Here is a 24,480-nt window from a genome sequence, read left to right as displayed (position 1 = left end):
ACCCAGTCCCCCCTCGCTGTTCGATGCATCAGCCGGTGCTCAGTAGGGTATTTTAAGACATAAACTGCATGTTTTCACTTTAAACATCTTTCCAGAGAAAGGCAGTTAAGAATGTGTCTTGTTTTGCGGTTAGGATTTATGAATTGAGGCGAGGGCTGACGTAATGTATCCTACCACTTCCTTTGTGTGTGTTTTAGAGTTGATAGTGCTTTGTTTTACTTAAAATAGCCAGGACTCTCTTCTTAAATCCTTTTTCTTTCTCCTCTGTGCTGTGGTCTTCAGTATAAGCAGGGAGCTTGAGCAAGTTGTGTGTGATCATGGCTCTTTGAGGAAATGGTGCCTTCCTTTTGTCACTCAGATTCAATGAATCGCTTGTATGCTAAGTAGATGAGACTTTAATTTTAATTACCATAATGATGTATACAGCTGTTCAGAATGTCAGAGTGCATCGGCTCCCGTGGCACTTTTACTACAGGTTGTAGAGAATCTCTTGGTGTGTCTCTCAACCCCCTGCCTTTGCTTACTTCTATTTACATAAAGGTGACAAGATGGGGCTTTTGCGAGTGGTTAATAGCTCAGGTGTGGGAGAGCTTTGTTTGCATTTTGGGGTGTGGGAAAGAGAATAAGCTGTTTATTATTGAGCTAATCCTAAACCTCCTTGGGTTTTGGGTTGAGGGGGTTACGCTACCTCTTGTTTTGCTTAAGAGTAGCCACAAGGGATCCTCACCTTGCTAATTTTACAGGGTGAATGATGTTTGTTCTTTCCTTTTCCCTGTTAAATGAGTTCCTGCTGTATTGATTGACCTGCGTGTAAGTGAAGCACTTAAAGGGTGATTGTGCTGTCTACCTGGAAGAAAAAACCCACAACAAACCTGCTTTTAAAGTGTAGAGACAAGGCCGTTTCTTTCTGGCACCTGAGATAATGTTGGTAGTGTGAAACTTTGATTTAATGGACTGAATTTCATCAGGTGAGGCAGATATTCAGATCTTCACAAACTCGATGGAGTAACCTCAGCATCAACTCAAAGTACGGCCTGATATTCAGCTGCACTCAAATACTGAGGGCCTAAATTAACTGCTTGTTGGCATTTGATGTGGCTCTGAGTGTTAGGTCAGTGTGCATATGGTAATCTAACCTTGTTCTGGGACTTGTTTGAGTGATACAGAGAGATGGTGATGATGCTGTGTATGCTGAATTAGGAGTGAAACCAGTTTGTAAAACGCTGAAAACCAGTGTCTCAGTAGTTTGTTGATCTATATGGACATCATGATGTTTCACCTGGAATCCAGTTAATGGTAGAAAAACAATTCTGAAGGCAGACTGTAGAAATAGGATTGTGTTGAGATTATCACGAAGGGCTGTTTTGGCCAAGTGATTTTCAAGTTCAGGATTTTTCTTTGCAGCATTAGCCTGGGCTCTGGCAGATGGAGGGATTAGGTGGTGTTGCTGGAGTTGTTAGTCCCTAGTGATTGGTCTTGTCCCTACAGTGGCCATCATCACCCCAAGGCCCAAAGCAGTGGTATCTAAATCATGAGTAGAACTTGGATGTGAAGTGCCACTGCTCTCAGCCAGACGTGTTTAGTTAAACTGATTCTGCTTTAGCTGAATGCACTGGCAGAAGACAAAAGGAATTCAGGAGCCAAGCTGCAAGTGCTCTGAGAGCTCTTCCTTAGGGGTGTGATTGGTGCTGGGGGCGGTTGTTGGTTTCCTTGGCTCCATAGGTAAGAGATCTGTAAAACCTATTCTAGGTGTTAGCAAGCATGAATTCCATATAGCTGTGGTGTTTGATGCAAGCACACTCTACACTTTGATCTCTATAAAGGCTATGGAGTAGCTTTGACTGCTTGACTGAAGTGGTGGCTTACAGCTGTGATGGGGTCAGTCCGCAACCCAGCCTATGAGTTCTGTTAATTGTTGTGAGCTGTAGTATCTTGGCCAAGATGTCCACTTCTTGCTTGGCTTTTCTGTTACCCTCCTGTGTCAGATCAGTAACTGACTGACAAGAACAGAATGGCTCCAGTTTGCATTTTAAGAGTAAATAAGAGAAATCACCAGAGATGGCCAGAATAGAAAGCTACCCGATACTCTGATGTGAATCTTTAATATTGATAGTCGACTGCATGAATCTTTAAACAAAGTTCTTCATCTCTGTATGCGGAACAGTGCACATCGCTTCACACACAGCTCTGTGCAAGGGGCAGCAGAAGTGGCTGTGGTGTACGAGGGGAGGTGCTTCCAGTTTGCTGCTCTTTGTATCGCTGCATGTACTGTGGGTGGAAGTGTTCAGTGTAATGATGATTCCCAAGGTAAGATGGGCGGGCGTTTTCTTGGAGTAATTTATCAGCCAATAACATGGAGATTAATGTGCAAGTATTTTCTGATATAAGATGGTTACAGAAGGGGTGTTTTAGGGAAGCAGGGCAGTGCCAGGGAAGCTGGAATCACAGTTGGCACAGTGCAAACTGTTGTGTCAACTGGACCCTGCTTAGCCTTGCTCCTTGTTTTCCTGTTTCTCCTGTTGGGGTGTGTGTGTTTCTCCCAGAACAACTTCCTCCATTACTAAAGAAATCAAAAGCCTCTATAATGATATAATACTCTCAATAAAGTAACAAAGGGACAAGACCCATGAAAAACTTCCTATAAAGTAGCTTTCAGTCAGTGAAAATATCACACAGCATCTTTAAGTGGATCAGAGGGAAATCTGTTTTTTTCTACTTCAACTTTCTTAACAGCAGTGAAATTCTTTCCAGAAGAGTGGAGGAAAATAATATTTATTCCCAAGTTTGCCTGGGGTAGCGGTTTGAGTTCTGACCTTTGGATACAAAGTGAGAACAAATAGTGTTGAAAAACGTCAATGATTAAAACAAGCTGGCCTTCTTTAGGAAACTGTTTTGTCAAGTTTTGCCAGGAAAAGGTCTGGGTGATTGGATAAGCATTTTACTACTGGAATAAATAGTATTTGATTGTGATGGGGAGATTTTCTTCAAACCACATGGGGGTTTTTTATATGTAATGGTGGGGTTGGAATTCAGGCTTTTTCTAATGTTAGCAATAGCACGGAAGAAATGGTGGCTGTAAATTTAGCATTAACAATGTAGCTGAATACTTCTCTTGGGAAGTCATGGCAAATTCTGAAAGCAAACGGTTTGATTAGGCTTTCTCTGGCAATGGATATCACTTCCATTTTCATACGGGTTGCCAATACAGTGTGAAATAACAAGTCTGGAACCCATTAGTGTCAGTTCCTAAAAGTTAGATACTTGCAGCTAGTTCAGTCTTTTTTTTCCCTCTTTTATGTAATGAACTGACTGTAAAAAGCTGTGCGATAAGGAAATACATACCTAAAACCAGTGAATCTTGGTGTAGATACATTGCTGCCTCTCTAATGCCAATGCCAGTTTTGTACGTGCAGTAACGTTGCTCTTAAGTGGCAGTTTGATTTTTCTTGAAGCTAGCAATGAAACAATTGCTTTGGCTTTGACACTGTTTTCTTTGTGAGTTTGCTTATTTGTAGAGATCAAAAGGAATTGTTTTTTGAAATAAAGCTAATTTCTGTTAATAGGCAATAGGCGTTTCAGCAGCATCTGGAGCCTAAGTTCTTATTCTCTTTGGATGCTTAGCATTAAAAGCAGATAGTTTGAATATTATTGGCACGTTTTGGGTGCTAATCCTGGGTTGGAAGATCAGGGCCCCTGTTTTGATCATTGTTATTGGGAGCTGGAGGAAGTTTTGCTATGCATTGGCTATTTCAATCCATAGTTCTGTCATCTCTGCTCTTGTTCACCCAGCGAACGGAATGATGGCAACTTAGAAATGACATAGCTTTATGTTCCTGCTTTACTGGGCAGGCTTCAGCCTGTTAATCTAATCAGTCTACAGAATCAACACAGTTACTTAAACCAGGACTAATATGTTAGTTCTGGCTATGAGAAGCTCACTGTGCTTGCCAGTGCTCCCTCCTGTATATTGCTTGGGAAACTGCAGCAACCCAGCAGAAAGCAGTAGGTATTTGAACCTGAGCACAAGTGGGGCCTTGAAACTTAGTGATCTGTGGTTTTTGTTCAGGTGAAATTCCTTGGATTTAGTCAGTGACTGATGACTAAAAGTGGCCTCAGCAGATGGTTAAATTACAAGACAACGTGACAATGACTGAGCCATAAGACTCGGTATTTCAAGCACTTAAGGTTGGGGACTTTCTTGTTTAAGAAAGTTTGACATAGTAAGAGATCCCTGTAGAATTTCCTCTGCCAGGCAGTCAAAACATACTGTATTTGCTCCGTTTCCTATTGAAGTCTAACAAGTGAGCCGAAAATCAGATTTCCCTTTCCTGATAATAAAGCTATTCCTTTGAGATTAGAGCTGGGAATGGATTTCTTTTATTTATATATATATATATATATATGTACATGCACACATTCCTGCTTATTAACTGAATGCTCTTCAGTAATCGTGCGTGCTGGTCTGTGTGAGAGTATGAGGAAGAACATATCTAACCTGTGTGTTTAATACTGACTGTTGTAATTGGCTTAAAGTTGGAGACGTAGCCTGTGCTTGCACTAAGTCTGGTATAAAAGAGTTAAGAGCAGCCCAAGGTTATTAGATCATTTGGAAACTGATCACCCTTTCACAGTATAATAAAGTAATTATGAATAGTGTATGAAAATTGGTAGCAGTCTGTTTCAACATTATGACTGCCTGTCTTTAAAAGGAATTGCATTGTCCTCTTTGGTGTTGATCTTACGATTTGCATATTCAGAGCATGTTAGATATTTGCCACTTGCAGCTGTAAATGGTAAGTAGCATTTAAAACCCCAAATTGTGCCATCTGTTTGTATAGGTTCTCTGTGAGGTTTTTCAGTCGCTGCTAATATTTCACCTTGGGTCTGTTCCCTTTGGAATAGTACACGCCAGTGTTGCTAAGGGAATTTGAAGTACGTTGTGGTTTAAATTGCAAGGGTTCTTTTATGAATGGGTGTAGTAGTTGCGACTTCATCTGTTGATAGGGTATTTCTGTGCAGCCCTGATGTAAGAGAAGGTGGTGGTTGGGAAGAAACAGTCGTGATGCTCTATTTTTATCTCAAGTAGCACATGATCGAATGCCCAAGTACATGGGTACATCAGTGTGAATTTTAAAGATCAAAATAAAAGGTAAACTGACTGTGCACAAATGAGGTCTGTGGCTTTGAGGGATGTGAGTTGTGACTAAAATATTGTTAATGCGAAAAAGAATGATAGAAACCCAGACTGGTTTGTGTTAGAAGGGACCTTAAAGCTCATCCAGTTCTAAACCCCTGCCACGGGCAGGGACCCCTTCCACTGGACCAGGTTGCTCCAAGCCCCTGTGTCCAACCTGGCCTTGAACACTGCCAGGGATGGGGCAGCCACAGCTTCTCTGGGCACCCTGTGCCAGCGCCTCAGCACCCTCACAGGGAAGAGCTTCTGCCTATGATTTCTAAATCACGATTGGAACAGTTTATGTTGGGATTGTTTGTCTTCTGCGGGCTTCCTTTAGCAGTCCCCTCCCTGTGGGCAGGATGTATTAGCTGCCCTTGAGGCACTTGGTCACTTACTGGAATTTAGCAGCGTGCCCTGGTTACAGGTACCACGTTGGGTCTTATTCTGGCAGAGCGATAATGAGGGTGAAGTGCAAGCAGTAACCTCCTGCAGCATGTCACTTCTGTCTGCTCGTCCGTGGGGGTCAGAGTCTGTATTTCAGGGACTCATTTAATTGTCTAAAGTTTGCCTTAGAAAGACGTGGAGCTCCCTGTAATTGGTAAAAGCCGTCCTTCAGGATTTTGAATCATGGAATCAATAACAGAAGTTGGGATGAAGCTGAAGATGTACATGCTGAACTTTAGAGTTTGACTTCTATTGTACCTAAACCTGCTGTATAAAATTATATCCTTGGCATAATTTTTTTATCGAATCCATACTTTTGGCTGAGTGCTTTTCTTCCAAGGACATCCTGTGATAGCTGAGATGCCAAAGGGTAAATTGAACTCTCTTGTTCCGTTCCCTTCATGTGGGAGTTCAACAGTGGTTTAGGATTTCAGGAGCATTACAGAACTTCTGACAGCAAGATCTTTGCTCAGAGCATCCTCAGGTCATGATGAGTGTGGAGAGCTGCTGGTGGAGATAAATTGTAAGCATTCTGTGTCAGGTTAATGCAATTCTGAGGTCATTCTCTACTCTGAAACCCATGCTGTGATGTGTAGTGTAAAGTCGATGTGGGCCTTGGAGAGCTGCCCACCTCAGCTCTGTGCTTCCCTGGGCTCTGTTGGGGTTATTGCTTATCACGTTCATCTTTATGCTGGCTGGTACCGTGAGAATCCTCCTGGATTTCAGTGCAAAGCCCATGGGAGTGGTGGAAGTGGGAGCTCAGTGTAATGCAAGTATAACAGCATCTCTGCCCATGCAAATCTATATGAGCTTCATTAAAATGGGATGAACAGGCTCTCCAGTCTTTGTACAAAGCCATGACTTTCAGCTGAACTGGTGTGTCAGGTTTCTGTCACAGCCTTTATCGAGTCCTCACCAGGCTGCTTCAGAAGAATACCTCAGTTACCCTGCTGTAAGCTGAAGAGCAAACCACACAGAAGGCTCCCTTTGCCGTGTTCCTCCCGCTTTATTGAGGGTCTTAAAGACAGCTGAAATGCCCATTGAAAATACTAAACTAAGCCTGAGATTCTGCAGTGTCTTTGTGTTGCTGTTTTGGGTATGTCAGTGTCCTAGGGACCTCCAGCCAGGCCAGACATGCTTTGTGAACACTGGTGGGTGGTTTCTTCAAAGCCGACCCTTTAATGCGGTGTGAACATGTAATATATACCCGTAGCTTGTTTGGTTTGAGTTTGCTTCCATTGTAAGTTCTAAAGCATGTTAACTATTCCTAAGAAGATAAACAGCTCATTGCCTCCTATAGATAAGTATACTGATGGATGATGGAGAATAGAAACTTCCCTATGATTATCTTTAGGATGCGTCTGCAACTTTTCCTGCCTCTTAATTGTGCATGTGAGTTCAATTTAGTTTTGAGGCATCCTATACAAGGAGAGCAGTGGTGCTGTGCTGGGTTTTGTGTTTGTTTTGTCTCCAATGAAATGAGGAGTTTTGTCTCAGAAGGCTTGGTGTGGTTTTTGCTTTGTTTGGGGTGGGGTTTGGCTGTTTTGGGGTTTTGGTTTGGTGTGGTTTTGTTTCCCTCTCCAAAAAGGCTGTTCCGTTGTGGAAGCTTTTCTAAACTGAGCACTGAGTGGAGCTGTGCCTGTCTAGGAAGGGTTGGACCAAGAAAATAGGCACAGAACTAGTGAAAAATCATCAGAAGTGTTCACTTGGGGCCGAGAGCGTGATAAATATCCTTCTGTAGGAGGTTATCTTGGTGTTTTCTTTGCCTTATCGATGCTATTTGATGCTGAAACGCTATACATAAGACTTATTTCATGTTCTGAATAAAAAAATAGATAATTTTGTGAAACCCAGGTTCATTGTGATTCACATGATCTGTGAAGAACCAGTCTGCACATAATAAATCTCACCATGGCTGTGTATGTTCTCTCATGGGAGAGGCTACAGGACTGTAGGAGAAAACAGGCTAATCCCTGCAGTGTTGGTAGGTTTAATTGGGTCCCAGTTGCTTGGGTAAGTGGCACTTGGTGAATGTAAATCTGCAGTAGTTGAAAGTAGCTCCTGATGAGGTTGGTCAGTGTTCCAGGGCAGATCTCTGTGGCGTGGCATCCTTCTGAACTCCTGCTTGTTCAGTTGGTGGATGCTCACATGCAGTAAGTGATGGAAACTTCATAGACCGGACTCTTCAAAGGTATGCCCTTACGAGGACAACTTGATTGCATCATCCTTATAATAATGTAATTAGTTTTGCTGTCTTCAGTTGCCAAAGCATCACCTCAGGTTTCTCCTTGAAAGGATGAGTGGGATATGGTAATCAGAGTTTGTTATTGTGGGGATAAAAAAGGTCTTAGAAGATCTTCCTTGGGCACAAGTTGATTCAACATTGCTGTGAGCAATTCATGGTGCTCTGCTTAGGTTACTGTCTTGTCCACTGTAGACTGCAAGTAGCTTTAGTGGTCCTTGAATGTTGTTTCAGAGCTCTTGCTGGTGTCTAACCTTAAAATACCTTGAAAACAGATTTAGGAATTTCATACTGCTTTATTTAGGGAAATTAGCCTCCATTTTGAAGGTATTTTCAGTATGATACCTAACTTGTGTGGTCTTCATTTGCATGTCATGGCGCATTAGCATGTAATCATCAAAGCTAAGGAGATTTTCCTTTATTTCGTGCGCTTATTCTTCTCTTTAAGGAAGCATCACCACAAAGGACAAATAGTTCTGGGTTTCATTAAAGAGAACAAGGCACACGGCCACGCAATCACAGTTTTACCACAGGACCTTTGCCACCTCCTGGTTACTGTTGGTGGCAGATGAGATGTGGTGGTATTGCGATAAGAACGGGGCCACCAAATTTTGTGGGGCTGAATCATTTGCATTGGTTATTCTGTGCTTAATGGCTTAGGGTCTAATTTTGCCACGTTGTTCTCAGCAGTTTACAAGATTAGAGCTAAGTACATTAACACGACTGTATTGCCTTGTCCTGTTACATGAGATTGCGTTGCTTTAGTCGTGATAGTTAGGAGTATCTACTGAGAGTACAAGTTATATGGATGTCTGAAGCGTGACCAGAGTCAGAAGTTACTTCATGCCGTGTTAAAATACTTCCTTTTGGTTTAGATCAGAAGCAGACTAATCACTTGGAGCATTCCTTCATGTTTTCATCTTCTCATGAAAGACATGACCAGTGATGAAGTCCCTTTGAAATGGGTTCATTAGCAGCCAGCAGAGTACTGATGAGATTATTCTTGTAGCACAGAGGCTGCTGGTTGAAACCTCACGTTCAGTGTTGCAACTCCTAATGTGGGAGATGTGTGAGCAGGTCCTTTCTCTGAAGCAGTGCTTTAGATCTAACGAGGAATTCAGTTGGTTGCTGCTGGGGATGAAGTTTGTTATTATTTCTTGCTGAGTGCTATGAGGATCGTCTTGAGATGGATTATTGCAGGTCTCCCAGGGCCTTGAGCAAGTTGGATGTATTCATGGATACCTCAAAGACACCTATTTTGGGGGATTAAAACACATTGCAAGTCAAATGCCAATATGGAAAGCTTTGGTTTTCTATCACTTAAGGTCATACAAGAGATGATATGATCTCTTGAACCATAGCTTCTCTTTGCAAATACCTTTTACCATGTGCTTTGAAGTCTTCACCAGGGATATAGAAGGGCAATAAGCTGGTGTGTAGGCTCACTGCAGGCAAACTTGTATTTAAGTAGTAGACCTCTGTCCCACATCTTTCTCTGCTTGTGCTCATTCTTCCTCCATGCAGCATTATGTATGTTTGCTTTTCAAATACTCCTGCTGCTTTTATAGCAGAACCTGCTTGTGTAGCTGAAGACTACAAGGATCAAAGGTCATATTTTGACTAGGAATGGTTTACGACTTTAAATGCTAAGTATTTGTTACTGTTTTCTGTAAATGCAAGAAAGTGAGATGTATGTAATGCATTTCAGTTGTTAACTGGTATGAAATGATGCAGAATATGCTGTAGACTGTCTATAACGTGAGGCAGAGATCAAGGCTGCATTTCACACATGAATAAGCACACTTAATCTCATGATTACAACAGTGTGGCTGTACTGGGAAGAGAGGCTTTGTAGGAATGCAAATGGTGACGTCTGCTCTGTCATTAACCAAAATAAGCTGCTCCTCAGAGAAAATGAGACCAGTGTCTGAAATCAAAGGCAGTTTCTCCGGGCAGAAACAGCATCCGTCTTGATGCTTATGTCAAAAGTGTATTCAAATAGTGGTCAACAAAAAATGCCCTGTTACTATCGATCGCTCGTTCTGATCATGTTGGCCTAGTTTCCCATTTGTCATAGAGCAGCATCTCTTTGTTTCTGCTGTTGGGGAGTTTCATGCAGCGCTTCAGTGGCGTAGCTTTAGTCTTGTAGATGGTCCCTGCAACTCCTGGGATGCTGCTGTTCTTTGGAGAGAAATAGCTTTAATTATAGCTGCATTCCAGTGGCAATGTCTGGTCAGTCAGCTCCTCGCAAGAGCCCACCCTGCAGTTATCCTTCCATTTTAAGTAGTTCAAATAATACCCAGGCAGCTGCATGGAGTTAAAGAAAACACTTAATGTGGCTGCAGAGCAGAGTTTCTGCCTTTACTGCTCAAAGGGCTTGTCCAAAAATAACCTCATCTACTTTTCATTTGGGTGATGTAAATGAAGATATTTTGGAGGCTCTCTAGAAGGTGAAAGGATGGAGAGAGGGCAGCTGGGTGTTAGCCATTTAAAAATGAAACATCCAGTGGAGAAAAGCATAGGGAGTATAGGGAGTGACCTACAGGGAATGACAGTTTAGCTGATTATTTGTAGATATGTTGTAGAGACAAATATGAAATGTAGAATGGAAATTGGAATGAGTTCTAAGCAGGTAGAGTTCTGGATGTAGTGGATGTAGTGATCTGTGTAGTCACTAGCAAGGCAATGATGGTCTCATTCTGATAAACGCACACAAATGAATGCTTTCAGTACTATGCAGAACTCATCTTTTATCTTAAAATAAGTGACTTCCTCGGCTTCAGTATGTGATATCCTGGTGACTTTGACAGGCATTCTTTAAACCTAGAGCTGCTCTGAAATGGGCATGATTCCTTTTCATGGAAGTATTCTTTAATGTTACTGTTAGTTTGGTTGCTGTTGTGTACCAGGAATTCCTCTTTATGCTTTGAGTTCTTTGTCGGTGTTTCCCTGGTCTGAATTTACAGCACGTTCAGTGTCTGAGGGGAGCCTGCAAGGATGCTGCAGAGGGACTCTTCATTAGGGACCGTAGCGATAGGGCAAGGGGTGATGGGTCCCAACTTAAGCAGGGGAACTTCAGGTTACGTATAATGAAGAAGCTCTTTCCTGTGAGGATGGTGAGGCACTGGAATGGGTTGCCCAAAGAAGCTGTGAATGCTCCATCCCTGGCAGTGTTCAAGGCCAGTCTGGATGGAGTCTTGGGTGCCATGGCTTAGTGTGAGGTGTCCCTGCCCATGGCAGGGGGTTGGAACTGGATGATCTTGAGGTCCTTTCCAGCCCAAACCATTCTGTGGTTCTATGTTTCTGTTTTACCTAATTTCCTAATCATACTACAGGTTTTTTTAGCCCCAGACTTGCCCGTCAAGAAATCCATATGCACGATTTCAAGGGTGAGCCTTTTTGCTTCTTTCTGCAACATCGTGATTTATCAGGAGCCATTTATTTGGTGTGTGGATGGTCCCATGGCAGGTCTGTGGTGGCGGTGGTGGAATGGTTGCCACTGCCTTTGTTTTGGTTCTTCACCCTCATCTCTCTTTCTCTTGCCTCTGTTTTGTGGCAGAGCAGTTGTCCTGCAAATGCAGCACTGGTTTGGCGTGGTTCGGTGTGAAAGCAATAATGCCTGATGCAAGTAGAAGCTGTTCCAAATAATCTGTTGTGTCTCAGACCAAGTTCTTGTTGTAAGTTCTTTTTCCTGTTGTAAATGTTAAGCAGCCTTATAATGCAGATGTTTTCTTGGCTCCAAATGGCATGGAATTCCCTAGATAATAGTTCTTGTTATAATAGCCGCTCTCTACAGGTCCCTTGGGCCTTTTCTCCCCTAAGAGCCTTTTAAAGTGAGGGAGCTATGCTGCAATATATGGACATTTTAAACAAAATCCTCCTTTTAGAGTGGTGTTATGGGATGACTGCTTTACTCAGACCTGCATCGTGGTAACCATTTACATTAGCTTGAATGACTTCAGAGAAAAAGTAGTAAATCCATGGCTTTGGGTTTACTGTCTGTAGATCATTGTTCCCATGTGTTATGACTATAGAGGCCATTAAACCAGCTTTTTAAAGGACTAGAGGAGTTCTGAGCATCGTGGTTTAATGGAATGGGGCAGTGCAGCGGGCTGGGATCTGTATTTGTGTACTGTAGCCGTAATTCTGCACCTTGCTTGCTCTCCGCTTTTGAGGCGGCCACAAACCTGCTCAGCCCTTGAGCTTCTGGGTGTGTGAAAAGTGTGTAGGGTTTGGGATGTGCCTTCTTCAGTGTTCTATGTCTCACACGTGGTAAATGAGGGGTGAGCTCTTCAGGTGGTGACCAAACTTAACAGCCTCACATCCGAATGAGCGTGCAGACGGCTCCCGTGTTCTTGTGGTGTTTGAGATTCCTCATCAAACAGTGGCAGAGCGAAGAGCAAGTCCAGCTAATTTAGCTTTTAAAATGGGAAATCTCCTTGGGAATACAGCAACGTCCGCAGCCTGTTGATTTTTACGTTGCTGCTCTTGAGTTAATGTGGGGAAAATTTGTGACTTGGTTGGAATTCCATTACTTTTATGGAAGCCTGTGTGTAAAGCTGTCTAAAAGCAGGTGTTCTCCAAAAGCTTTTCTCGGATCACTGTTAGGAACCTGGTACATAAATTGCCCGACTGTTTTAAGAGGAGGTGGAAGCTGATACTCTCACCCCAAGTATTATCCCTGGTCTTGCAGTCTACTCCAGTGTCAAAGCTGTCTTGTAAACTGTTGTTCTTAGGACTTAGTGAATTTATGACCTTGTCCTGGTTTTGGTTGCTTTCTGAGTAAATATTTAAAGATACTTGAAAGATTTTGGACTAAAATGAAATGAAATGTGTTCCTCCTCTGAAAATGCAGCTCTAAAGACATGCCAAACAGCCTGTCATTTTGCAGAGTGATTTCTTCTTGTGAAATCTTGCTTTGCTGCTTTTCTCCTGTTCCCTCCAGTTTCGTAGCATCGTCGCAGTGTTGAAGAGAGGGACTTGTGATCTTATCTAAGCTGGCATCCTGCATAGCTCCTCTGTCAAACAGACCCTCGACCTGGGTTTCAGAATGGTGCCATAATATCCCCAGTTGGAGCGTATCAGTGTGAAGAGGTGGAATGTGGAGTGGGAGAGTGCTGTGATATGCAGCATTACACAGACTGTGATTTAAAAGCTGACAGCTAGGAGCATAGTTGGGGTAAGGCATGGCTCAGAAATAGGAGATCTCTTGGTTTTCTTTCTCAGGTCAGGTTGGGTAAATAGCACGGCTTAAAAATGTCCCTGTCTGTCAAGAGAAACACCTCCAATTGTCTGTGTTTATTCAAGCGATGATCACTTCTCAGCTGTGAGATGCTGATGAAGTCAGTGCCTGTTAGCTTCTCTCTGCACACCAGCTTCTCGAGCCATTTGGGGATGATTAGTAGAGAGCTGATCAGAGGGAACCAGTGTGGTTTTTAATTGCAAGCACTTTGAGGGCTTACAAGAGCTATGGACTGTAAATACGTAACTCAGAATGGCTGTCGTTGGCTGAAGTGTTCCAGTGCTAGATTTGTGTTATAAACATATCAACATACCAGTGAAGGAGAGAACAAAGAGAACTGGGAAGAGGTATTATAATTCATTGGAGAGACTATTAAGAGCTCTTCAAAAGACTTTGAGCAAACCTGCTTCCAGGAAGGTCCCAAACTAGTCCTGTGAGTATTGAAGAGCAGGCAGTGGACCCTTCAACACCCACTTGGCTGTGAAGCTGGGAAGGCACCAGCTACATTGGCTCAGTCCCAAGAGGAGAGTCATAAGGTGCATGAGGAGAGAGGAGGAAAAGTAACTTCTTTACTCACCAGTGCATTAATGCTGTAGGAGGCAAGTTTCTGTGAGTATGTGTTTGTGTGTGTGTGTGTGAGAGCTGTGGAAGCCAATTACCCTCTAAAGCTCATGGAAAACTTAGTGGATGAAACTTATAGGTTGAACTCTGGGAGGTCAAGCCCATGCACTTAATGGGCTTTTTATAGAAGGTGGGATCTTGCGGGGTGTGAACTGTACAGAAGGTACTCTTTTGTGTGCTTGAAGTCGGGTTGTGTGCATGCGAGCTGCAGTGCTAGCGCTGCACGCTGACAGTTGCAGTTTAGTACTTAATTCTGCCTTCATTTTCCTAATGTTGTCTTACCAGGGTTATTTTCCACAAATGATCATGAAGGTTTTCTTCTTCAAACCCCATGAGGATATGGAGGAATCTTAATGGGCTGTGGTTAGGTTTTTCCTTTCCTCCTTTTCCTTGACATCAACATTAGCACAAGTGCGTGAAGGAGCTCCGGCAGCTGCAGCACGTCCTGCCTCTAATCTGGCATTTGCTGAGAACAGTGCCTTTTTATCTTGCGATGTGAGGCTAACAGCTTACAGAAGAATGGTCCTGTTGTGTTTATTAAGGCTGGTAACACATGACCAAACAAATCTTGTTAAAAGATTTATCTGTCTGGCTTAAATAAGAAAAAAGAGCTCTTCTCCGTATTTTTAGTTGCCCTGCGCACTCCAGTGCCTTCCTGTTTGTCTCGCAGCATTTCTGTCTGACTTGATTTCACTTTATCTTTAAAACCTGACTCTTTGATACTAGTTAAGAGGTTTAAGTGCTTAACGTGAAGAGGAGGTATGTATGCCTTTGGCTCCGATAATGATTTCTAGGTGTAGAGATGAAATAACTGTGGGGCTGCGTGTAACTGCAGTTTGGCCACCTTCATTCGCCGTGCCCAGATCTGACCGTAGCCCATTTCTTGTGGGGGAAGAAGTATCCTGCTCCCCTCACTTGGGTGGGAGGATGTGAAGGTTTTTGTGTCAGAACAAATGGTGGCGCTTTAAATTAGATAGCAAATGCTGGGAAACAACCTCAACCAGGTGAATGTGGGGTTGAAATGATGGTTATGAACTTCTGCATGTAATTTATTAAACTAAGTTTAAAGGTTGATTTCTCAGAAGATACTTCAGCAATACCTTATATTGCATTTGAAAATGCATAGGTAGATCTAACCATATTCATTGTAATATCTTTTGTTCTCTCTGACTTTGGAAGCAGAACTGAAAGGGTGAGAGGGTCAGATCTAACCCTGGCTACCTTGGGGTTTGACTAGAGAAGGACTAGTAAGATGATGTGAGTACACCCTGCATGGTGGTTGGGACGGTTGCGTGCTGCTTTCTGCAGTGGCACAGCTCTCAAGTTGATGGCCAAATAGGTGAAAGATGTACAAGACCATTTCAGGAATGCAGGGAATGTAACTGCAGTGCTTCTCTTTGCACTTTGTGTGCACTGAAGTGTTCCTCTTAAACTCCTGTGAGCAGAGGAGTCACCCTCGAGACCTGTCTGAAGTTGTTGCAGCTTCTTCTTAGCAGGAGCGAGAGCATTTGGATCTGGTTTGCAGTCAGTTATTTGCATTCTCTGCTAGAAAGCAGAGAACAGAAGACTTGAGTGAGTAGTTCTGCAAGCATATTTTTGGCTTACGTTTGACTTCAGACCAGTGGCAGATAACAAGGACCTTTCATGTGCGGTGGCATACTGGCTGGAGATCAAGTTATCCCATACTGGATGTAATAAACTTACTTGAATAAATGGACACATCCTGAGGCTGTAGTTAAAAACCAAGCAATAATAAAGTGTAGTTGCAGTGAAGCTGACATTTTTCCTTAGTTATTTTTTGCCTGGCATTGAACAAATAACACACAGGAGCTATTCTTCCACTCCTTTGTACACCAGGCTTAGCCATTGTAAAGTGAATGTTCCCCTTTTAGCTTAAATGACTTCTTTCCAAGATTAATTCCCTATGGAAGAAGCAGTAAACTTGTATCAAAGGCAGTTAAGAGTCTTTAGCCTGTGGTGCTGTACTCTGACTTTGTAGTATGATGACAGAACAGCTTCTCTGGTGGTTGGTTGAGATAGTGAGGATGAGGAAAATCACTGGAAACCCAAGCTACGGAGTCTGCCAAAACCCACTTGAGATGTTCAGTGTATTTGCTTCTGCTGTCCTAATGCAGATGTGAACATCTGTGTGATCACTGTGTTTGGCATTATCCATAATGTGTTATCCCAGTTTGTGTTAGAGAACTAAAAGAAGCCTCCCAATACTTCTGTAATTTTGGTGATGGTTTTACTGTTGTGTGTTCTATATTCGAGCATAACTACATGTAGCATGATGAAAGTGCTTAACCCACCACAACATCTGTAACTGATGAATGTGTTGAGCCAGCAGATCTATTTTCATGGGCTTCACATTTTGGTCAAGAGCTATTAGGCAACATTATAGCTTTTGAACGTGGAGTTGGTCGTATTCTCCTCTTCCAATGTGGTTGGGAAGAATGTGTGAGGTGAAGTTTAGATGATGCAGTATTTCAGTTGTAAGGTCCTTTCTCTTCTTATGGTTGAAGAGATCCATCCAAACATTGGGAGTATGCTTGTGTTTGTAAAGAGCTGTTTGCTTTCGGTTTCTGGTGTTAGCACACAGAAGGTTTGAATGTAGCAAGGGGCAACGTTGTATTTCGCTGTAGGGGTGAAATGCATCTTGGAATCTTTCAAACATGTTTGGGTAATTGCTTAAATCATGAAAATTATTTATCAAATACTTCTGTGTGGTAATAATGGCTTAATTATGTGGCTGCTGATAAAACAAGTCTTGTATTACTGCTGCACAGTTGAGTTTGTGCAACAGTAACTCTCCTCTGTAGTTCAGTCTTTCCTAGTCATGGTGCAAGTGCTCTTAAGGCTCCGTGACTGCTTTATTCTTAGACAGAAGTAGCCATTGTCTCATGATGATGTTGGTTTAATCCTGAAGTATTTCTGAAAATGAGTATTTTTTTAATAGTAAAATGATCTTGGCAATGTGATGCTTGGGCGTAAGGCAGTTGAGCAGTGTTTGTGGTGAGATTGCATCACTTGCCGTTTAACGCTGCTTGAACTGGATAGACACGGGTTGTACGAAGAGGCCTCCTGTACTCTCATACATACATTGGCTTGAGAATGACTTCTGCGTGGGTTCTCCTGAAACAGGAGCTAGGAGGAGGGAGGGGAAAAAAGGAGGGGAACCCCCCCATAATAGTTGGAATTAAAATGGTTCACTTGAAAGTAACTTCCAAAGCGAAGCCTGGCAAGGAGCAGCTTGCACTGAACTTATGGCTGCTTGTTGTTTGCTCCGGTTCCTTGAGACTTAGTGAACGTGAGGTGGAGCTCAGCGTGTTTCAGGGTGCAGATAAAATGAATATGGATGAATTTCAGACAGGAGCTTAAATTCCTTTTCCCCTTGTGCTTAGAGATGTGGGGTGCTTTGCAGGCAAGGGAGGGTGCTTGTGTGCACTTGGCTGGGCCAGAAGAGGGGGGTGATCTTACATGGTGTTGAAGTGATGGTGATACTGAGATCTTCCACTTGGAATATACACTCCCAGCCTTGAGAGAGGAAAGAAAAGCTGATGCAGCTTCTTGATGGACACTTGACTTGAGCCTCTTGATGGAAGTTGTGGTAATTCTATCATAAAGATTAGTGCTTTATGCTCAGAGAGAGAGCTGAGGAAAGTCCATATGCTGTGTGTGGATAGGACTGTTGTAAGAGGTATTTCCTGAACACAGTGTGTCTGCCTCTGTAGGGAATAAAGTGGCTATTGTCAAAGGAGTGATGGTGGAACATAGGAAGTCATTTGGTTATAGCTGCGTTGCAGTTAGTCCCTACCTGTGTATATGCAAAGCTTTGTTAGCACAGCTGGGAAAAGGAGAACAGAAGGTGTTTTTCCATCATGACTTTATGCAGCTCGGACCTTAAGAACCAGTGGTACCAATGCTGGTGGTAAACGTAACTGGTAAACTGGCTGGATCTTATCCATCCTTGGAAACAGTTGAACACATTTTTAGGTGTATTCTATATCCTTTAGTTTCTGGTCTCTAAAGAACACATAAAGATCTCTTGTACTTAGGCTGAGATGCTGCTACTTGTAGATTTGAGATTGGAAAGTAATTAGTTTTCGTGCAAAATGAATAGATTATTTACTCCCTAAAGTGAATTTTGTATCAACAACAGTAGAAAAATCCCTCAAGCTTGCTGCTGGGGAATTTCCTACCCCCTGGAAATTTAAGGCATTTCTTCTTGAGTCCCTGTAGACCATCGCTATCACTGTTATGTGCAACTTCTCTGCCATATGACAGGTTCATTGTAGTCTCCTCTACTGGAGTTTCCTTGAATTCCCCTTGTGTGTTATCAGAATGATGGCAGCTGCTATAAGGAGGGAAGAAAATAGAATCATTTCCTACCTGGATGATGGGTTCATTCAGGAAACACCTGAGAGATTCAAGCCACAGCCTGAATTGCATCAGCAAAAGCAATTTGTCTCTCTGGCTATTTCCATTGCTGGTAGTAGTAGTCAACAGGGAGAAGAATATTGTAGTCTAAGATTCATGTTAGAGTGGAGGAACTTCAGGTACCCAGGATCACTGACTGCTCAGCTGGCTTCTAAAAATCAAAGTAGTCCATTTCCTTCTCTAATGTGGTTTCAGATGTTTAATGCTTCAACATTCAATTTTCCTAGCTCCCTGACTTCCGTGCTACAGCATCCTACACAGTGGACTAATTTCAGCTTGCACCAAATAGTAGCTTCCTGAAAATTTATGGATTGCGTGTGGGTAAATTCAGCTTTATTGGGAAACTAGGGAAAAAAAAGGTAACTTAGTTCTGTGTATTGGATGCTCCCTTCTTGAAATACCCTTCTTTCATGAACCCTGAAGAGAAAATACGGTATGATTCATGTTCAGTAGTAGCTCTAAGTGTTCAGACTGCAGCTACTGAGCAGTATTAAAGGGCACTTGTGAATACCGCAATCAGTGCAAATTCACTAGAGCCTTTCCAGAGAAGGTGATGGAAATCTAATGTATGTGCTGCTGGTGGTCACTTAATGGTCTGTCACACAACCTATTAGTCCAGATGATTCTGCTTCAAACAATAGGAAGGACATTTTAAGGAAGCTCTTGGTTTTGAGTTAAAAGAATAAAGGCTATAACTGCAGAGGGCTTGTGTTCCTACCTTGCACTTGGCTGAGGTACAGTGGCAGTGTCTCACTGGGAATTAAGCCAGGCTCTGGCTGAGGGTACCAGGGGATGTCAGTGAGTGGCTCTGGGTTGGTAACAGGGAGTTGTTTTGTGTACTTGGTGTGGTTTGAGGACCCTGCCCCATGGCTCCAAGCTTGCAAATACTCTGGTAACAAACAGCATGTCCAGTTTCTTACATCTAAACTTGCATCGAATTAAAAAAGGTATAACTGATGTTAACTGTATTGATTAAATGATTAGGGAAGTAAAAACATGGGATTATTTCTTCTAGTTCGCCAGCAGGGAGCTGGATGTGTGAAGGTGATGGGTTATAATATCCCATCTCCATGTGCTCTGTTACAGCCTTTTGTGCTTGCTTTACTGCTTTTTATCTGGAAAAGAAGATTTTATTGGTGCGCTTGTAACACCTGTGGCTTGGTTTCAGTTCATTAATTCCTGTAATCCCCGGGTTACAGGTTAGCTCTATCTCTGGAATAGCAGGGTAGGGGTAAGCGTTTGGAACAGATTGCCCTGGAGGTGGCAGATGGCATCCTTTCCTTTGTACCGGCTTTATAGGGCAGCCGTCGCTGGTGGTGTGGAGATGGAGAACAGGGCAGCCATTTCCTACACTTTGTTTGCTTTGAGGCAGTAGAAGTTGTAGACTCTTCCTTTCTTGCCCTTATCCCTCCCTAAATGTGTGTGTGTGGGGTTTTTGTTCACGTGCATGCTTCCTATTTAGCTTCAGGTCTAGAATCGGTGTTCTCAGGGAGCACTTCCCGTGCAAGAAGCTGTTATATTTCTGTAGTGAACAAAATAATTCGGGAGCTGCGAGATCTTTGTGAGGATGGAGAAAGCTTCAGCTGTTACACAGACACTTCCTGAGTGTTTCCCTCCGTGCTTCAGAAGACCACCTTGCGTGTTAGTGCCTATTGTTTCCTGCACTGAATTGCTTTAGGATGTGGGGTTTTCGTTTGGTTTTAGTTCTTGCTTTCAGAAATGGAAAGAATTTTGAATACTAACATGAGCTTTTCCCCTCTTTCTTCCCTCCCATCTTTCAAGAACCTTGTTAAAACGCTGGGGTTGTTGGAGTGGTTGAATTTTTCCTGGATTTGAGTGAGAAATTCAGAAGACTGAAGCCCAGGCTCACTGTCTACCTTTCACGGAGGCCCAGCCGTGAGAGGACAGAAGAAGGCACGTGGCGAATCATGACAGCGGACAAAGAAAAAGACAAAGACAAAGAGAAGGACAGGGATAGAGACCGGGATAAGGAGCGAGACAAGAGAGACAAGGTAAGGGAGAGCGAGAACTCGCGTCCTCGGCGGAGCTGTACGTTGGAAGGAGGCGCCAAGAACTATGCGGAAAGCGACCACAGTGAAGATGAGGACAATGACAACAACAGTGCCACCACGGAGGAGTCCACGAAGAAAAGCAAAAAGAAACCACCCAAGAAGAAGTCCCGCTACGAGAGAACGGACAACGGTGAGATAACGTCCTTCATCACAGAGGATGATGTTGTGTACAGGCCTGGAGGTAAGAGGTTCTTACGTTTCCTTCGAGTCATTGTGCACCAGAGCTGCCAATTAGTTGGCTGCAGCACACGGCAGAATGAGCTGTCTGTTAATTTACATGATGATTGTCCTAGGGGCACGTTGCCACTTCTCCACTGGAGGCACTAACATAGATATGCATGCAAAAGCTTTTGCCTGTATCTTGTTATATCTGATTTGTTGGAATGAACTTGGCTCCTCTTTGAAAAAGAGGCACCTTTTTTCTCTCTCTGCTACATTAATTATCTGTGTAGCATGTGGCATCTCTGTCCCTGGGAATCTCAAACCTAAATTGCATAAAGCATGGAGTGCTTTGCTCCAGCTTTGAAGCGAGTCCTGACCTGAGATTGAGACTGAGACAGAGATTTGACTAGGTGGTATAGAGACCTTCCAACCTTTCTGACAAGCTTTTCTGTGAATCTGTGATTACTTTGTACAGCTCCTCTTCGGTTTGTGAAATATAAATTGGATGACTTAAGATCTTGTGCCTATTATGCCATTAGTTTCATTCCCTCATTAGCAGCTAGCTAATGGCCATGCACAGCAGCTTAGCTCTTGGTGAAAACAGTGTCAGCATCAGTGAGTATCTGGGATGCTGGGACAGAAGCAGAAGCTGGCAGTGTGCTCTGGATGGCTTGGACATGCTGCTTAATTACTGCCAAGGTTTTTAGGGTCTCATTAAGGTCTCAAGATGTAACCTGTGGCTGCTGCCAGCTGACTTCTTCCTCAAAGTGAAATTGTACTTGAAAACTACTCAGCTACCTGCATTCCTCATTTTTGAGTGAACTTCCCGTGTTCATCTGTTAAGATGTTGACTGCAGTTGCTTGTTCCACCACAAAGGGATAGTTATGTTTGGTCTGCCTGTTCAAAGCACTGGCTTAAAGGCTCTGGTAGCTTTGTATTGCTTTTCTGTAGAAGTATTAATAGGAACACTGCTGGAGTAAAATAGAGATGGATTCAACCTCAAAACCGTGGGAATGAATGAAGTGAAATCTGTGACTTCTGTGAGGTGCTGTATATTTGAAGTACTAAAATGTCATTGTATGAGTACAGATGTAAATGTGCTAAAGGCTCTCTCCAGCCGTAGGTGCTGTAAATGCTCTAAAATGCAGTTTTCTGTGTGGACATCATCAGCTACAGATAGAGATGGGCTGAAATTCTGCTGGGTTTAGGTGCTGAATTCTGCACCCGTTCTCCTGTGGGCAAGTTGGGGGAGTGTTTGATCACTCAGCTCTACCAAAGTTTGTCACAACAGCTCATTTATTTAAATGCTTAAAATATTATTCCAAACCATTCCAAGACATGTTTTTCTCTTGGTCAGGGGATGGAGCTGAGTAATACTTGTTGCTTGAGCAGTAGCAATAGGGAGCCTGCAAACGCGTCAGCTTTGGTGGCAATCGTTATTTTCCATGTTAGAGGGTGAAAAATAAGTTGGAATCTGTTAGGAGCAGCTGTTGTGTGGGCCCAGTAGTACAACGTGATACATGGGCTTTATTGCTAAAGGACGTTGCTTAAAATTAAGGTGGAAATTCAGTTTGTGATTTCAGTTTTACCCCGTAGTAGGATGGACGAGTATTTGCACTCCTTATGCAGTAGGTGCAGTGCTGGGCGTACCTCTGGTGTGGCAGTACTTGGAAAGAGGGGTATTTGCATGGCATCAGTACGGTAGTGACACAGTTTGTACCTTTGCCAGATCAGTAACAAAGGAGGGGAGAGAGCCTGTGTAAATGCTGGTGGTGTGGGGAGAGCTTGGGTCGCTCCTGCTGTAGTTTTCATGAGAGTATCCATTCAGAAGAGCAGTCTGTACACACAGACTGGCAGGAGCTTCAGTTATGGGTTGTACCTTCTGACACTGCCAGAGGTTCTCTTGATGGACTGAAATAGAACTCAAGCTTCAGTCACAACCCAGGCACGGAGAAGTCAGAGATCCTGCATGCAGCAAATGCTCTTAGTGCTGGCTAAGCACCGCTTGGGTCTTACGGGACTTTAAGGAGCTCACATGGTTGGCAGTGTGGGAGAAGCATCTTCTCTAACACGTAACAAGCTGATTGCATTTTGGTGATGATGGTTGCAGAAGCAGCGATAAGCGAGCTAGGGAGGGATTCCTCCTTGTATGAGGATTGTTTGGATGAGGTCGCATGGTCTGGGAGGGATCTGAAGGCTGCTCTGTAAAGGATTTGAAAGACGAGTGCTAGTTTCAGGCTGCTTGTTTCATTTTCTCTTTGCCCATCTTTCTGCACTGTTTGAGGAGCAGGCGTTGCATCTGATCTGGAGGAGGTCGTTTAGTGCAAGGAGGAGGAAAGCCATAGATCTTGTGATAACAGATACCTGTCTTGTACTGTAAAAATCTGCTTATTAAATTTCACATGTTCTTAGTCGTAAGTAGCATAAGAGATGTACCCCGGCATTGAAGCTTTGCTGTCCACTTTGCAGTTTGTGCTTTTTAAACTTGCATCTGTTTCTCCTCTTCAGCTGCAGAGAGCAACAGGAACACACGTTATAAGGTAGCTGCTTGTTGGAGGGACATGAGCCTAGCTTAAATACAGTTTCTAAAGAGTGAGATCTTGAAAACACATTCCATATACTCTACGGCAATCTTAGCATCTATTACGGAAGAGAATCTTAGCCTGTGCCTTATGGCTAGGTTACTTACAGGGAGATGTATTTGTAGGTAAGAGTACACATGACATAAAATTTAAGAGGGATTAGGGGAATTTAATGAGACTTGCACAGTGAGGATTAGGGAGATGACCATTAAAGGTGTGTGCAGAACAGGTGGCTATCTTCAGCACACATCTTTTAGGCTTCAAGGAAAGGAAATCCTTTCAATTCCGTTCTTTCTCTGCAATACTCTGATCTCATCTGGATGATTGTTCAAGGTCTGTGTTTTCTTACTACAAAGTCCTTGGTTAGAATCTCATTCTGTGTTCACCCCGTTGCTGCAGAGTACTTAATCCAGCACTGAACAGAATATTTTTTCCACGCAGGGCTCAGCAGCTATATTGAGTAATAGCAAATAAACTGTAAATAGATAATCAAGATTACTGGAATTGTTTCAAATGAAAGGTTACACTATATAGTTAGGATATAAATGTTGTTCTTACGAATTTGCATAGATACCATGAATGTATGCATGCCTTTGAATGATGTATTAAAATTTATGGAATAGAGCTTAGACAACACTGTGCAATTAATCTTCTCTACTTTGCTGGAATCACACAGGCCTATCCTAAAAGCTTGTTAGCCCACTTCCCCATCTGTCCTCTCAGTTCCCACAGCATCCCTCCCATTTCCTTCCAAATCCAGTCTGGGGGGGGGGTGTTTTTCCTTTTCCTCGCAGTTCTTGCCTTGCTTTAGTCCAAATGACTGGTACTGTACAATAAAAATCAATTTACCACATGTATTCAGATTTGCCAATAGGCTTCCTGGGCGTAAGGGAACGACAGTGTGGGATAGGTGCGTTAAGACTGGGATATACTTCCCTGCTCTTAGATTCAGTCACATTATTTAATGCCGAGTTGCCTTCCATTTCGAGTGCAGATTGATTCCCTTTTATGCCACTGCCATTTGCCAAAATCCAGCACAGTCTGAACGTTCCCCATACGGTTCGCGTGCCCGTGCAATATGCTTAGCACATGGCTTCTCGTTGGGTGTGCTCGAAAACGGGTGGCCTTGTGTTGTAGTGTGTTCTTTGCAGTTCTTCTTCTTTGATTGTCAGACTGTAAAGGAATTTGAATACTTTGATATTCTGCTGTGCAAACCAGACTTTGTAACTGCATCTGTTGTTTGGGTTACACAATTGGTCTCTGTGTAGGATTTTCTCTATAGAAGAACTGAAGAGCCGTCAGTCAAACAGCTGGCAGTGGATTGTTCTGGACTTGAGGGGCTGGGATGCTTTGGGAACAGCTTCCCCAGGCTTTTTCCAAGGTCTGTGCCACTTCAAACCCTGCTGAGTAACGCAGCAGCTTTTGCATAGGCCCTGCTTTTGGCTCTTGGTTAAGAGAATGACTTGCCTAGCTGGAAGAGGGAGCTGTGTGATGGGAA

The 24,480-nt window shown here is 43.1% G+C and overlaps 1 protein-coding gene across 8 annotated transcripts in view; it reads left to right on the top strand.

The window, feature by feature from the left end:
* Positions 1-24,480, top strand: part of RERE (arginine-glutamic acid dipeptide repeats) — a 222,245-nt gene that overhangs the window by 48,034 nt on the left and 149,731 nt on the right. For 7 of the 8 annotated variants that reach the window (XM_062604094.1, XM_062604088.1, XM_062604103.1 and 4 more), the window contains exon 2: positions 19,948-20,418. In XM_062604094.1, coding sequence (XP_062460078.1) covers positions 20,094-20,418 — 325 coding nt within the window. In that variant the 5' untranslated portion in view covers positions 19,948-20,093. Of the gene's footprint in view, positions 1-19,947; positions 20,419-24,480 lie in introns of those variants that run through there. The other variant, XM_062604119.1, reaches the window with a different exon arrangement.

The sequence above is a fragment of the Pezoporus occidentalis genome, unplaced genomic scaffold (genome assembly GCF_034315485.1).
Source record: "Pezoporus occidentalis ecotype Australia unplaced genomic scaffold, CSIRO_AGI_Poc_V1 ctg119, whole genome shotgun sequence".
Taxonomy (NCBI): Eukaryota; Metazoa; Chordata; class Aves; order Psittaciformes; family Psittacidae; genus Pezoporus; species Pezoporus occidentalis.
The sequence above is the reverse complement of the archived record's forward strand: the minus strand, read 5'-3'. Positions and strand labels throughout refer to the sequence as shown.